A 16,107-nucleotide genomic window follows, 5' to 3' on the forward strand; every position below is an offset into this window, starting at 1 on the left:
TACCTATGTAGTCTACTGGGAGCAGGCTTGGTTGTACAGCCTCACAGCAACAGGAATGAAGGACCTCTGCTAACGTTCCTTCATATATTCTCACACATAATAAATATTTATACTTTTGTATATGCTATATGTACTTATTTAATTGTATTGTCTTTCTTTCCTTAGTGTTTATCAGATTTTTATCATCCCTTCTTTCTTTCTTTGTGCATTACTACTTTTACTAGTGTCTGTTTTTGTCCACTTTTCGTTAGCTTTCATTACTTTTCATTACCTGTTACTTTTGCATTACTCGTCACTTTTTCGTTACTCGTTTTTCGTCACTAGTTACTGTACGTTACTCGTTACTTTTTCGTTACTAGTTATTTTCCGTTACTTTTTCGTTGCTTTTCGTTACTAGTTTCTTTTCGTTACTACTTACTTTTTGTTGCTTTTCATTACTCGTTACTTTTTTGTTGCTTGTTACTTCTTCATCACTTTTCATTACTCATTATTTTTTGTTAGTTGTTACTTTTCTTTAGTTTTTTGTTATTGCTGTTGCGAGAGGAGTAGCGAACCGAAAAATTACAGTAGATCCTTTGGAGAGAAATATGTCTCAATATTATTCCTATATGCAAACACCGCAATCCACGTGTATGATATAATTTGCAAACGCAAAGTCAAAATTCGTGGCTTGTAAATTTAATTTGCAAACTTTTTCATTACAAGTTACTTTTCGTCACTAGTTACTGTACGTTACGTGTTGCTTTTTCGTTACTAGTTACTTTCCGTTACTTTCCATTACTTTTTCGTTACTTTTTCGTTACTTTTTGTTACTAGTTTCATTTCGTTACTAGTTACTTTTCATTGCTTTTCATTACTCGTTACTTTTTTTGCTAGTTACTTCTTCATTACTTTTCGTAACTTGTTTTTCGTCACTAGTTACTGTACATTACTCGTTATTTTTTGTTAGTTGTTACTTTTCTTTAGTTTTTTGTTGTTGTTGTTGCGTGAGGAGTAGCGAACCTAAAAATTACAGTAGATCCAGCCTCTAGTTGAAACTTGAGGAATTGCAGTTTTTGGCACTTTTGCAGGTCAGGTTAATTTTTCAGCCCTATGGGTGTCATGGTTCTGAGTTTTGAGTGTTTCCTGTGGCCCTGTTTGGTTGTATTTGTGTTTCCTGTTTTATTTTGTACAGTTCTTCCTTGTTGTTTCTTGTCTTGTGTTACTTCTTGTGTTTTTCCCCTTTGACTGTTGGCTTGGTTTCTCCTTGTGTGCCTCGCCCTTTTTAGTTTCACCTGTGTCTCGACACCCCTCTGCCCACGTGTTTATTTAACCCTGCCATTCCCTTTGCTTTCGGTCGTGTCGTATGCGATCTTTCCCCTGTTCTGCTCAGCAATGTTACCCTGTTTGTCTTGGTTTTGGTTCTTACCTGTTTTTTGAATTTGTGTTCTTGGATTACCCTGCCTCTCAACTGCAGCACCTTTAATAATATATTTTGTTTACTACTCGTTGCCTCATGCCTCTTTTTTGCATTTGGGTCCCACCTCACTACAAATCATGACACAGAGGTTGCTGCTTGTATATCTACAGTAATGTACTGTATATAACCAGTTGAAATCAACCAGAATTATCCTTTAAGATTAATGAAAGGGGCTCTACAATGTCAATGAAGGGTATGGTAAGTACTAATGCATGTTGCCTGCCACTTACGTAGGTTGCGGCTCCTCGCGTTCTCGTTGAAGTCTTAATCAAAAAAGCCTGACACCAGTTAAACTCAGCACAAATACAGAAATGTAAATCTATATGTCACGTATAAGTGTGATCTCACAAAATGTCCCTTTTAACATATATCTTCAGATGTTTAGATTCTTGCTTTGAAGAAGGCATCTGATCGCACACAACCACATTCTGCAGTACAACAATGACTCGTCACATAAAGGCATAAAGAAATTACGTGGAGAGGTGTCTCTTCTCAAGACGCTTTGAGCAACCGAGCAGCCTGAAAAATTGTGAGCAAGTCTAGCTCCAACAGCTAGATTTAAAAGCAAACATTGCTCACAACAGATTGATTATTTTATTTAAATATCCTCACTTGTGCACAATACTGTACACCATTCTGCACAGCCAAGGTCAAACATCCAAGTTAAGAAACAATAATGGAAAACACATTATTGAGTGAAGGGGAACATTTATAGCTTTATTCTGTTGCTACGAATTAGATATGAAAGGCACGTTCTCCTTGAACGGAGACATTTATGAGAGATGAATAAAAAGATATGGCTAGAAAACACATAACATGTTGTTCTGTTGAAAAAATTAAAAAATAAAAAGCAGAAATATCAGTTTCAGTTCCTGTCTGTATTGTAAAAAGGGAAAACATCAAAACACACGTGTCCATGGAATGACAGCAGATGGAAATGAGGATACATGAATGCAGCACATTCAACTTGTAATTAACAATCACCCGGGGGACTTGCTTTTAACATCCTCTCAAGAGGTGATAAAGGGAGAAAGAAATCAGTTCTATGTTTTATTTTATTTTTTTTGTTTTTTTAAGTGTTAAACAAAAAATAGGGAAAACTGGAGCGAGAGTTCCTTGACACTGGGGTTACTCCTCTTTATTTTCTGTGAGCTGCTCCCTGGATGCCTCATTTGAAATCTGCAGAAAGGGAGTGCTGATCTCACTTGACTGCATGTCACCAGCCACCCGCAGAAAGCAGCTCAGGACCATGTCCTTAGCCAGGCCTGCCTCCAGGTGGCCTTCCCGACTGAGCTGCAGAGTGATCTGGTCCAGGCTGGTCAGCACCAGCTCTGAGGCCAGTAGAGGGCAAATGGGGCCTGAATCTGAATCTGGGGCCCCTTCTCTCGCCATGTTCTCCATCATATATTGCTGGTATAGATCCAAGAGTTTCTGCTCCAGGTAATGATTCAGAAGGGAGTTGGAGAATGGACCTTCCCGCCCCTGCAGCAGAAAGCTCCGATCACGACCGCTCCCCTGTCTCCAGTGATTCGAACCTCTCCTCACTGGATACAACAGCTCATCTTGAGGTACTTGCCCTGAGAGAGAATCCTCCACAGCCGGGGGGACGTCACAGGACTGGAGGAACGGCCCCATAGCCTGGGCATCGGGGCAGACCCTCAGCTCACCATCGTTGGCTGAGAGAGGCAGCACTTGGTCCCCTCCAATATGGAGGTCGCTGTAGTTTTGACAGATGCTCTGACAGGAGGAGGGAACCAAGAAGGGGGCATCACCACCCGAGCGCGCCTGGTCTGGGATCTCTATCTCTGGAGAAATCTGTCTGCCTGGGTGGGGATCTAAAGACTGCAATGGAGAAATGTAGAACTCCACCGAATCACTCGTGTTGTCTGTGCTTACTGATTGCTCCGGAGAATCGTAATGAACGAGGGGACCATGTCCGGTAGAGCCCGGTACGAGGGCAGCAGCTGCTCTTGGAAGTCCGTAAGCACTCTGGAAAGCTTTCGGAGGAGGGAGGGAGTCCAGCTCTTCCACATTACCGTAGGTCATGCTCAGCAGTCTGCCTTCACAAAGCATGGCTGCAAGAAAGAAGAGTTATTAACCCTGTACGCCCTTAAGGTTATGGTTTGAAATGTAAAAAACCTAAAAAAAAAAAAAAAAAACTCCAAGAAAAATCACCAGAAAGGAGTGTTTGGAAAAAAATCCAGCAAAAAAAAGAAAAGAAAAAATAGCTCTAGAAAACCAAACGTGCAAAGTACAGAGTTATAACAGTGGATAAACACTGATGTTTACTGAAATTGTTCTAAAAATTCTCAACAGAAACCCAACTAAATATGATGCAACAGCACATGAAGCACATGAAGATCTATTTACAAGTACCAGGCAATATCTTCTGTGAAAGTGCCATTCACATTAACCGTAAAAAAACAGCTCGTGTTGCGTTCAGGGACCAACTGTTAGCATGAATTTAATGTTTATTGCAAATGTCGCGTCCATAAAAGTCAACTAAATAGTTTGGACTTCAGCCACAGCTGCAAAAAGCAAGCAAGTGCCACACAACTATGACTATGACAATGCTGCATTTCATCAATCAGAAACGACTCCTACCTGGCACCAGAACCACACTCTCGACTTGTTTTTGTGCAGAGAATATCCAAAGATCTTCTTAAGAATGCACTTTCTATCAGTCTTGCATTGCATCAGTGTGTGACTAGGTGCATTTACACGTGGTTGCTGTTTTATAACACCCAAAGAGGAAGTGGGACTCCCAGACACTTTTTACTTTCCTCCCATTTCTATAAACTTGCAGCTGCTCTGATGAATTTTCTCCAACTCTATTAATACTTTATCAATGGATTACTATAGAAAAGCTGGCATGTTGCCCTCTTAATTATGCAGTTAATATCTGCTTTACCTCTACATTGCAGGCTCTTCTCGCAAAATGAAGTAAAATGGCTGATTCCAGATGGCTTGCACGGGGGAAAATGTTCGTTTCTATGCAAAAGACACAGGTGCGCGACTGAGGCAGTAGCTTAACAAAAAAAAGTCGCAGCTGATAGGCTAAAATTATCAGGAAACAAAAAGCACGGCAAGAACTGATTCCTGTTTTCGTTTTCTGACAGGTCATACCACAAAATTCTGAGTTACATATCTGTGACGACGTTAAACGTGCAGACGAACTAAAGCAGAAGTGCGACTTCACGCTCGATCATGTGGCCACAAAGTCACCGTTTCCCCCTCGAAACTGTTCCCGGTCTTCAGCTGGCACATAATGAACTGTCGCTTGAGACTTTGAAATATAGCTTTATTTTTTACCAGTTGTTAAATAGACCTGCATTTTTATTTTTTGATTTTTTTCGTCACTGGAGTAAACTTTGAATCGCGGGCAGACGGAAATCAGTTGGGTGGTGAGAGTGATGGAAACTTTCAGGCTGCATTTATGTCGGGGACTTTTCCGAGATGAAAGCACCAAGTCTGAATACACGGCTCGCTTCAGTCAAGACTCTTTTCTTTGGACTTCCTCCGCCTGCGACGGGGACGCACAACAACAGCAGCGCATGAAACCTGAGAGAGAAAATGTTTCATTATGGATGAGCTGTGGAAACCTAATACATAACAGAGAAGTGGCAAATAATCTCTCAAGTTTGTTACTACACCCAAAACGTTCATGACTAGTTTAAGCCTGTGTTCATAGCTATAAAATCCAATCAATTAAACCCAAAAATAAGTTATAATATATATTTTTTAAGTTATATTTCGTTTCGTGTTGCACAAAGTACATAAACAGATGGATTCACAGATAGAGTGAGTAAAAGTAAGGACCTGCTGGATATTTTGCCTACTTTGTCCATTGCGCTTTCTGTGCGTAAAGCTATCTGACGCAGAGCTGCTGCTCAGTAGTAATGGTATCACAAAGTGTAGAGTTTCCGTCCCGTTGCTACAGCATTGTTGCTGAGCAACATCCGATAACATTGAAGACATGTTGAGATCAGGTTAGACACCTGTTTCAGATCTGCTTTTGCCTATTTCGTGTCACAGCGGAGGGGCCGTTTGGGGGAGTTCAGCACCCTGGACAGCGACCGGACCCAGAGGAGAGCTCAAGCCTAAAAAGGACTAAAAGGCTCACTTTGTTTGTTTGTTTTTGTTTATTTAGAAAAGATTGGGGAGTTTCTGGGATATGGAGATATGCTACTCCCACATTTGGGAATCTGAGAGCAAGTCTGTAACCATGAAAGACTCCGTTTAGAGGAATGTTCAGGAAGATCAATAATGTGTTCCGTCCCAACCATCACGGACACAGAGGGCGGGATGGTGGCGGAGGGCTCCGGGCCGAGCAGGACTACCACAACGCCTGCACCGTCCGGCTGGTCCGCAGCACCTCCATGCTCGTGGTGGGAGAGAGGACTCACACGGCCGCGGGCTCCACTTTGAAACGGAGCAAGAGCACGGTGAGCATCGAGTCGACCTTGTACTATTATCAGAGGCAGGAGGACAGGATATGGCTTTACTCGCAGAACCAGAACTGCCTGGAGTACCTGGAAGCACTCGTGGCTCTGAGGAGACAGTACACAAAGAGCGTGAGTGACTTGAAAAGCAACAACGACGCCAAGGCCACGGTGTCCTCCAAGAAGAAACCTGCGCCCCCGCCGCCTCAAAAGACAGAACGGGTAAGCTTAGATCATCTGATCAAGAACGCATGAGAGGAAACGCCAAAGACAAATGTGTTTGCCGTGTTTTTGTGACCACAGGTATCGAGAGCCAAACCCTCAGCCCCTCCTGTCCCCAACGAGGAGGACACTCTGGAGTTCTTTGACGCGGTCATCGCCAGCTGCGACAACGAACCTCTGCGCAAACCTTACATGGACGATGGGCACGCAGACGTGGACTTCATAGGTGAGTTTGGAGTCTTTAATTGCATTGGATGAGCTTCTGATTTGGAGAGACATTGTCACATTGTTTGGGGATAGGCCCCCAGGATCAGTGCACCTTAGACTAATAAATAGGCCACACATAACAATGGTTATATCGAGGTCAAAACATTTAATCAATTACTGTTTTAACCCAATCTAATCTACTATTCAACATTAATAAATAATAGTGAGTCAACAACATATTATAAACATATAAAAATAGTCTCTTCGTCTTCTTTTCTTGGGATTATCTGCGTTTTTAATGGTCATGGAGTATTTCTAAAGGAAGTAAAGGATTGTAAGCAACGGACTTTTTCCCAATACTGTGGGTTCAGATTTTACATGCAAGAAATGTTATTATTTAAAAGCTACATTAAAATGTTGTTTCCACATTAATGCATCAATAAATACAACCAGATTACTCAAGATAAAGGCAGGGGCTGTTCGTTGCTTTAGGGGCCGTCATTGCATAATGCTTGTGCATTTGTACTTAAGTCACCATCTGAAATAGTTCATGCCAGCCGACGATGCAGAAGGTTACTCAGTACATTCACTTGCATCATGCACTCAAGTGTTTTCACTTATTTCTGCCTAACCTGCCTGTGTGGGTGTGCATGCACCAGGTTTGCCAAAAAGAAACCTTTGCTATACTCTCAACAGCAGCTCAATCACATCACATGAATCTCTGCAACTCCGTCTTCAATGTGAGCGAGTGTCTAGTCAACCACAAAGATGTGAAACAGGTTTTTTTTTTCATATTGCACTTACATTTCACCACTTACTTATCTGCTGTGGTTATAAGTTCCCTTCCAGACTGCAGTTAAACTTTATTGTCTGTCACGAGTGACGGAGATTCATCTTCGACAAGCTCATAAAAACATTTAAAAGACAACATTATTAAACAGACAAAAAAATGCATATAATCAGACAGTCTTCAAGAAAAAGGAGGGGGGCTGTTAACAGCAGCATGTGTCTATTTCTGTTTGTTCAGGGTGGGATGGGTGGCAGAGGGGATGAAAGATGTTTTTAAGGATGTTTTTCCGGGCCAGTGGAACCTTATAATCTTATATGCCTCATGGCAGCATCTGAAAGCAGTGGTGGAGGGGGTGAGAGGGGTCTTGTGATCAGAGGGGGGTTTGCAGTGCTCCAATGATTTTACTGGCCTGGTTAAATGGTTAACTGTATGGGGCTAAAAGTAGATTACTAGTTGGTTGTACCGAAACGCTACTTAAAGTTTTTTTTTCCTATAAATAATTTATTTTGTTGTCATTCTCAAGACGTTTTCACTGCAATTATCTCAATAAATATGATTTAATTACCTGTGACAGACTATTAAATCATAGTCATAATACATAAGTGTCTCTTCACAGCTGTTCGTTTGGCTTGCCTCTGCAAGAAAAGCAAGAAAATAATGTTAGTTCAGCATGTGCAAGTGAAGTAGAGCAGCTGAAGTGAATGCAGCTATTCTTGGTTTATTAATTAGACCTGTGACATAATGTGGGAGGTATAAATATTAATCACAGCAAGGATTTAGATTCTGTTTGATGACAGTGAACCAAAATGACCATGCCTATTTGAAATGTGGTTAATACACAAGTGCTTTCTCCACTGTGACGACTCTAAATGTCTTCTCTGCATGGACTCATTCCAACTGCGGCTTCTCAGAATTAAAGCCAGAGACATTTTGGGTCTTGAGATGCAGGAGGAAAAACCCACTAACCACTTTCAGCCTCATCTCACGTTCCTCCGTCTGCCCTTCCCTCCCACAGTGGCCTCCAGCTCGGCCGAACACGACCTCCACTCTAACTGGGTCTTGCGGGTTCCTCGGGACGCGGGTGACTCCAAACAGAGCGTGGAGCGTGACTGTGCCAACAAAAGCGTCCCGAAGAAGAAAAACCAGAGCGGGTCCACAAGCAGCCGACTGCGACTTCAGAGGAACCCGATCCACCTGCCCAAAGTGGTGGAGAGTGCATTCCAGACTCTGCGCTTCAAGCCCAAATTAAAAAAGCAGTGAAGCTTGATGGACATTTGAAACCAGAGCAGCACTGCCACACCACTGACTCAGAGACTCAGCCCTGAGTAGGTCCATCTTCTGCAAAACGTATGTCTGAACAATTAATAATAGTATAAAAACATTTTCTTTTTAATAAAGAAAATGGCATTAATCTGTCCACCTGATGAAATAAAGTCAATTCCTGCTGATCCAAAGTGTCTTCTCAGCAGTACTTTAGTCACAGGAAGAAAGGCTCAAGTGTTGCCAGTCACATTTAGAGTCAACGTAAAGACCCTGAAACTGAAGCAGCTAAATGGATTCAGCTCTCATTAACCATTATTTACACATGCGCTTTTCCTGCTGTCACAAACCAGCGTCCTGAGAGAAAAAGGCCTATTCATGATCATGTGTTTGAAGAAATTTCTGAACAGATTACCTTAAATCTCAAAGGCTATCAGATTAGTATCAATCTGAGGCGTGATGTAACTGTATTGGTTTATAAAACACATTCTGAAATTTAAAACCAAAAAAATAAAAAAAAATCCTTAATTTCGTCGACATCTCAAGATTACTTTGACCCATCTGCTAATAGAATTTCTTTCAAGAGCTTTTTTTTTTAAATGAACCAAATAAGAGAAATGTTCAACATTGTGATGGATGTGGAATTTTGGCAGAGTACAGTTTACGCTTCAGACCCGCGGAGAGGCCGCATTCCTTGGAGGTATCAAAGCCAACTGTAAAACGCAACAATGGCTCCTTTCAAGCTCAAAGTCGCACGGTGCCGCGTGGACGTCGGTTTCATTTGAGAGTAGGGCTCAGCGAGGCAAAGTCCAAGGGCTGAGCCGCCTGAATAGCTCCAAACCAGCATAGCTGATTGTATTTATCATTGGTATATCAGAAACGGTCTGAAAACACAAAGACAGCCCAAAAAAATAGAAATAAAATGCCTTACCTTTGCCCATGTTTTCACATACCTGTCACTGAAACTTATATAATTCATGAACAGATATGTTTTAGGTGATTTTTATACAATTTTGGTACTCATAGAAAAAATATTTACACATTACTTATGTATAAATATTATAGTCGACCAATAAATAATAATAAAGTGTAATCTTTCTTATTATAGTGCAATATATTGTTCTTCACATTAAAAAAATAAAATAAAATTCTTGGCATTATCCCTTTCAGACTATCTAAAATCAAAATATGTCCCAATACATTTTCTTTTCTTTATTACAAATATGTCATATACAAATTACAGGAACTAGACAACATTCATTTATTCTCTGTTTTGACCTTGGGGCTGAAGAATGACGACATTGGCTTCATGCCAGTCTTATCCGCCTTAGCCAGGCTTTTCTGAGCAGCCGACATCTTCTTGGAAGGCTGAAATAAGGGAAAATAATAATAATAACATAAAAAAATAAAAAAATCGATATAACTCAATGATCTTGCGCAGAGAAATCATTACATATCAAGGACTTCAATTAAACCTGACAAGAAACAAAGTAAGCCCCATTGGCCTGTGTGTAGTAAACAGACAAAGCTTGAAGCAAGCAGTCAATAAAAACTACAAACAAAAACAAATCACCACTTTGCTCATTTAATGAAAACAAATAATAAGGAAAGCAACCAATTCTCCAGTAAATGTCTATTCAGACAGACTGCTCCCCATACACTCACTTTGCGCGCAAAGTCTGCACTGTTGAATTTGGTGTAGTCTTCTCCAGCCTCCACCGGCTTGTCTGAAAGTTTCCGCTTCTGCCAAACGAGGAAGTGAGAGATGCTTTTCATTACTTTTTCCGCTACTAGCTCTAATGATCCTACACAAGCGGTGACCGAGGACGATGCCGCCTCAGAAACATGCAAGGGTTAAGTGGCGGCCTACACCAAAAGTGCACAGCAGCAACAGCAGCATGCAGAACTGAAAGAACATGCCAGCTTTATTCATTCCTTAAGAGAGGCATCAACATACCTTAGAAGGAGGCTCCGTCTCCTTTGGGCTCGTTAGTTCTGGTAACCTGTCGTATAAAATAAGATACTTCATCAGCATCTTTACCACATCCAAATTCATGACTTTAAAGATAACTAACTTACTCCAAGTGTTTGAGGAGGGCTCTGCTCAAGTCTTCGCTGATGTACTCTGATATCAGGCCATGGGCGTAACGCAGGTAGTCCTCTGTATCGTAAAGATGAGAGAATGACAATTATAATCCTGCTTTATTATTTTTATAGAAGGCTTGGGAAATGTTTCAATGATTTATGATTAACTATCTAAGGCATGGAGGAAAAACTACACACCACTACTGCCATCTACTGGTCAACTTCATATCTGCTTCAAGTCTAAATACTGAGTATGTTATTGTTAGTTGAAACTTGTTACCCTCATGGCCGTCTGGCTCTGACTTCACCCTGACATATGTTGAGGATTTCACTCCTTCTCCAACAGAGATGTTTCTCTTCTTGAGGGCAACAACCGTCCTCTCCACCTACAGTTAAAAAAAAAAAGAGAATGCATTTCCACTGTGCAAAAACAAGCATGTATTTTCACATAATCACAGATTTCCTAATACATGTTAAATGTATTGCAACTAAAATGCCAGCATAAAATATGAAATCATTTAATTAGTACTTTGGAGTACCTTCTTCTTCAACCAGTTCAGGGTCCTTTCTTTACTGTATCGATGAAACTTCTGGCCTCCCACCTCTGGGATAATGATGAACAAAATTTAAACAAAGGCTTTTAACTTGTCCTGAGAACCAAGCGACGTTAACTTCAGAAATAAGCTTCACCTTTTTCCTCAGCAATGTGGTGCAACGAGGACAGGGAACGTGTGCAGCTAAGCAGCCTCGAGCAAGATGGGAGTTCCTCATCCATCATGACTTGATCCAGAGGCTGGAACTTGCCCTGAGAAGCAGATGACATTACCTAGTTAATTTAGCTGTTCACGAAAAACACTCTCAAGTTATGGTATAGCGAGATTTTAGACTATTTATTTAAAACAGAGGCCAGAGTAGGAAGTTGTGAATACAGTTTTAGTTACAGTGTTACGTTAAAATTGGGGATGTCAAAGATAACACGTTAGGACATATTTTTCCTTTTAACGGCAATCTATTTTTGTTTTTAAGCACACGTTTCCTGTTATTAGTACAGTCAGCTCGACCCATAGTTTTGAGATATAATGAACTGAAAGGGCAGTAATTTAGTTGATGGCAAGCAAAACACATTTTCTTGAGGAAAAACGGATAAAGAAACAGGTATTTTATTTAAATGGCATTGTTGGCTTCAAAATCTCTCAACAAGACCAAATTTATTTGCATTTATTGAGTTACCAGCAGAGTACGGCGGCTCTCAACTACCATTTGCTGGCTTTTTAAACTATGGACTATAGATTAGTTGTGAGTAAATATTTGAATCTACTGACAGCCCCAGTTTATATATATTAAAACCAGAAACAACACAAAGTGAAGTGTAACAAAAAAGTAGCACCACAAGCAAATAACCATCACACACACACATTTAGATATAAATGAAAAGTACCATCAACATTAAAAAGTCTTCACTCTGCTGACTGGGATTAATTCATATCATGGTAGAGACACAAAATAAACGCTATATGCTTGAACTCAGACTCCAATGGGAACCAAATGCTCTGACAGAGTCATAGAGGAGCAACACAAGACTGCATTAAACCAAGATCAACATGAAAACTTTACTGGAATTAGTAGGAGATCTGAAAAAGATTATTTATGTTTCTTACCTCTTTGCCAGATTTAATCAAATATGGCAGAATTAGATAGAGGGGATCCATTGGTGTCACAAACATAAGTTTACCATCTGTTTAAAAAAAAAAAACTTGATTAACAGATATTCACATTCTGCATCACGTCTTATATAGAAACTACTCCCACTGTCAACCGTATTCTGTCCGTATTTTGCAAGTAACTTGTAAACAATCTGTTAATTATCTGTTAACTCTGTATATTGTGTACATACTTCTCAAACCATGCAGGACAAAACACCACTTAACCCTCGTATTGTCACTTCTGTACGTAGTTGCAGTTCACTTCTTGTTAGATCCTATCTGTATTTCACTGGCTTTGTTCCCATAATCCTATACGATTATGTTCTGATTCCAAACCTCTTTTCTACCTATTAAATAATATTAAAGGTACAATAAGCCAATGTTATGTTTGTAATTATGATAAAGCAGATTTGAATATTACATTGTAATGAGGAATGAGACCCACCTCTCTGTACAGCCTGGCCAACAAACCAGGAACGGAAATCTTCTTCAAATGCTTTGACCTCGTACAGCTGTACATCACCGCTACCCAACAAGTACAGAGATGCTGCATCTGCAGGATTAAAAAATAAGGAACCGTGTAGTAACAACTGAAGTTATTTTAAACTTTTTTACTTCCCATTAAGCCAGTATTGTTGGGGGGCAGATGTAGCAATCCTTTGCATTATTTTACGAGTATATCACAAAACAAACTGGGACCATAAAGCATTTTTGCAGTGCAGTGATAGAAAATAAAAAAGAAGCCCACATAAGAATAAAAATATAGACAGTTACATACATACACATAAAATCATCCATGTATTAAAACTGCTGAAGGATTTGAACTGTGTGCTGTAAAATTTTGAAAAAATGACTGAATGGCGACAAAGAAAACAAAAAAGAAGTGGTCCAAGAATTGATCCTTGAGGTACACCTCAACCCAAAAACACTCTAGAAAGTACTGGATACTTATTTTGTACATAGAACATTTCATAAAATGTCATTTTATCATTTAAGCTCTATTCATAAAGATATTCCAGTTTTTCAAATATGAATATTGGCTGTAAAAATTCAATTATGTATCCCAATCAGCCATACCATTATGACTATGTCTTCAAACTTGATGTGTTAGAAGTAGGACAAATGGGCAAGTGGACAGATTTGAGTGACTTTAATAAGAGCTAAATTATGATGGTGCATCTCCAAAACTGCAGCTCTTGTGAGATGTTCCAGGTCTGCAGGGGTCAGGAAGGAAAAGTGAGAAACTTGCAGGTCATGTACAGCCAGGGCTCACTGAAACATGTCTGGAGCAAAGGCTGGCTGCTGTGGCCCAATCCAACAACGAGCTACGGGAGCTCAATTTGCTGAAATGGTTGATGCTGGTTTAGATAGAAGGTGTCAGAAGACACAGTGCATCACAGTTTGCTTTATATGTGGCCGTCCATGCAGACCCCTGTCCACTGCTAAAAAAGTGTCCACAGTGGACATGTGAGAATCAGAAATGGACCACAGAAAGAATGGAAAAAAGTGTCTGTGTCAGATCAACAACATTTTTGGCCAGGTGCACGTGTGTCGCTTAAATGGGGAACACCTCTTGACGTAGGGGCGTGTTTGGTCTGTAACAATGTTCAGATGGAGGTAGGTATCCTTATCCTCATAAATGCAACGTGACATCCTAATGAGATCTTCACAGGTTGGAGTTTTTTTGTAGAATTACTTGCAGAACCATGTAATTTGTACATAAAACAACGAGAAAGCCAGACCTGTTGACGGATTCCTTAGCCTGACAAAAGTTGGATCACTGTCGTGCTTCTGTGTGTCGATGACAGAGTCTGTGAACATCAAAACAAAGGTCCCACGATCAGCTCCAGGTGTAACACCAGACACAGCATCATTGCATAACATAATATGGACAACTATTTCTGTATAGCTTCATCTTACTCTGATAACAAATGTGTCTACTGCTTTAACGTGTAGCATAGTTAGTTGTATGCTAGCTAGAATAAAGGCTAACAGTACCACCATCAGTTTTAGTACATAAGTGCTGACAGTTATAAAGGTTTAATGACTTTACTTTTAAGATTTCAAAAGTATGTAGCGAGCTAGCATTGTTAGCTCAAACTGGATGATATCTAACCTACCTGCAGCGATTACAACCCAGCTGTCATTTTGCACGTTTGGCGTCCGCTTCTTTTTAGTAGCCATGTTGAATGTGTGAGAAACTTAACGGCACGACTTTCTGCTGCCGCGCTTTGGCAAGTGTTGTGACCTGGGTGCTCTTCTTTACGACCCACGGACAGTAACGGGCCTGCAAAAAGAGATGCGCTCAGTTTCTGCCTGACAACATGAGCTCAGAAAAGGCGCCTCTCTGCATCCACTTCCGGTGCATGTCACCCGGGAGAAAAACAACACATTCGCTAATGCGCTGTCAGCTCATATTCTGCTTATTTTTTTTAAACCAGCTACTACTTTTAAACTTAAATTGATATTAAAGTTTCGACTTTTTGAAGAAAAAGTGAAAAAGACACTGTGGTAGACTTTTAATTCAACCTCTCCACCCCTGTTTTTTTTATCGCAGTGGTACATTCCGCGGTGACGTCAAGCCAACGTGTACGTTCCACTTACAGCCGCTAGAGGTCGCCCATTAGCTTTAGCTAGAATTTAACTGTGGCGTTCGGGTTCGTCCTGCACAGTTTTCCTACCAGTAACTTGACAGATATTTCTGAAGCGGTCTGGGTTTGCGGTCTCTTGCTCTCAGGTGCAAGATGTGTGGAGGCCAGTCGTCCTTTGGCACGCTGGCCACAACAGATTGGGGGGTCCATCTGTCCTTCAATAAGAGGAGGGCATCTCTCACTCTCACTCAGGATGTGACACTGTGTGTCCCAGTTGGTTTTCAGTGAGTCACTTGTTTTTTCTCTCCACTGCACTGTTTATGTGCATGCTCTAATGGGGAAGTGTAGGATGCTTGTGCGTGTGTTTTTTTTCAACCCCATTAGATGGCTATAGCTGTGTCATCAATTTGTTTAACCATTCAGGGGTCCCTCTGATATGTTTAGCTTTTTTTTTTTTTTTTTTTTTAAGCTGCTGATTTCTGTCTCTTCTAAAGACACCCACAGCACAGCCCATTAACAGGTTTTTAATTAGCTTGTTTTGGTAATGAGGAAGGTTGGGATTTGTGTGCTGGGTGGCTTAGCGTTTTAAATATCACCATGGAGTGTCCCTGTGGGGAGCTGCATGATGTAGAGGAAAACTTGAGTGTACACGTGATGACGTGTGGCTTTCTTTCTTTCTTTCTTTTTTTTTTTTTTTATCTGTCTTGCTCATTTTAATGTCGCCTCTTTCTACATCGACAGTTGAAAATAACGTCCCGTTTCAAGCCCATTTGTCCGAATTTGAGCAACACATGCTTCCAAACCCTTTGAACACCGCCTCGGCCCCTCTTCAGTCAGATTTATGTTGCTGTAGTCTGTGGCAAAGAGAGCGTGGGTGAGATATTGTCTGTGAATTACTTGTTTTATGGATCCCGGGAGTATCATACACAACAGTCTGTGCGGCTAAACAGAATATTCCATGAAAGCTTTCTTTCATTTTGGGCTGCTTGAGGGAGCGTCTGTGTTTCTGACTGCCAGGCAGAACAACAGCGGCCTTTCTGATACACTGGACCACAGACAACCCCAGAGAGCCGAGTCCTCTGTCACCAGCGTGCAGACGAGAACAAAGTGGGTCTAAATTTAGGCCTCGATATGGCTTTAGACCCGGAGTCCGAGACCCCTTCTATCCTCTCCCAAACCCAACTCCACAATCCTCATCAATCATGCAACCAACAAAGAGAATCTCAACTCTGCAAAAGATGCGTCTGTTCTTCCCGTCTCCCCCTCAAGCGCTACTTCCTGCTTCTAGTCCACTTTTGAGCTTGCTGTTTTCTTTAAAAAGAAGGTGATTCCAGTGAACATCTCTTTA

At 40.9% G+C, this 16,107-nt stretch overlaps 3 protein-coding genes across 3 annotated transcripts; 1 reads left to right on the forward strand and 2 right to left on the reverse strand.

Moving 5' to 3' along the window:
* Nucleotides 1-2,089: 2,089 nt before the first annotated feature.
* On the reverse strand, nt 2,090-3,982 carry LOC311488294 (TLR adapter interacting with SLC15A4 on the lysosome). Its single transcript, XM_084544916.1, has one exon. The coding sequence runs from the start codon at nt 3,530-3,532 to the stop codon at nt 2,588-2,590; it is 945 nt and encodes a 314-aa protein (XP_084401042.1). The 5' UTR covers nt 3,533-3,982; the 3' UTR covers nt 2,090-2,587.
* Nucleotides 3,983-4,089: 107 nt separating this feature from the next.
* On the forward strand, nt 4,090-8,959 carry c9h13orf42 (chromosome 9 C13orf42 homolog). The gene is made up of 3 exons (XM_084545288.1): nt 4,090-6,123; nt 6,205-6,349; nt 8,136-8,959. Exons 1-3 carry the CDS (start codon nt 5,707-5,709, stop codon nt 8,378-8,380), a joined length of 807 nt encoding a protein of 268 aa, XP_084401414.1. The 5' UTR covers nt 4,090-5,706; the 3' UTR covers nt 8,381-8,959.
* A 585-nt stretch (nt 8,960-9,544) lies between these two features.
* Nucleotides 9,545-14,471, reverse strand: rnaseh2b (ribonuclease H2, subunit B). Its single transcript, XM_084545410.1, has 11 exons — nt 14,289-14,471; nt 13,911-13,979; nt 12,614-12,721; nt 12,124-12,200; nt 11,156-11,270; nt 11,005-11,069; nt 10,746-10,851; nt 10,460-10,541; nt 10,338-10,383; nt 10,046-10,123; nt 9,545-9,748 (listed from the first exon to the last, which is right to left on the reverse strand). Exons 1-11 carry the CDS (start codon nt 14,350-14,352, stop codon nt 9,638-9,640), a joined length of 921 nt encoding a protein of 306 aa, XP_084401536.1. The 5' UTR covers nt 14,353-14,471; the 3' UTR covers nt 9,545-9,637.
* Between the last annotated feature and the right edge of the window lie 1,636 nt (nt 14,472-16,107).

Source organism: Chelon labrosus, assembly GCF_963514085.1.
Source record: "Chelon labrosus genome assembly, chromosome: 5".
Taxonomy (NCBI): Eukaryota; Metazoa; Chordata; class Actinopteri; order Mugiliformes; family Mugilidae; genus Chelon; species Chelon labrosus.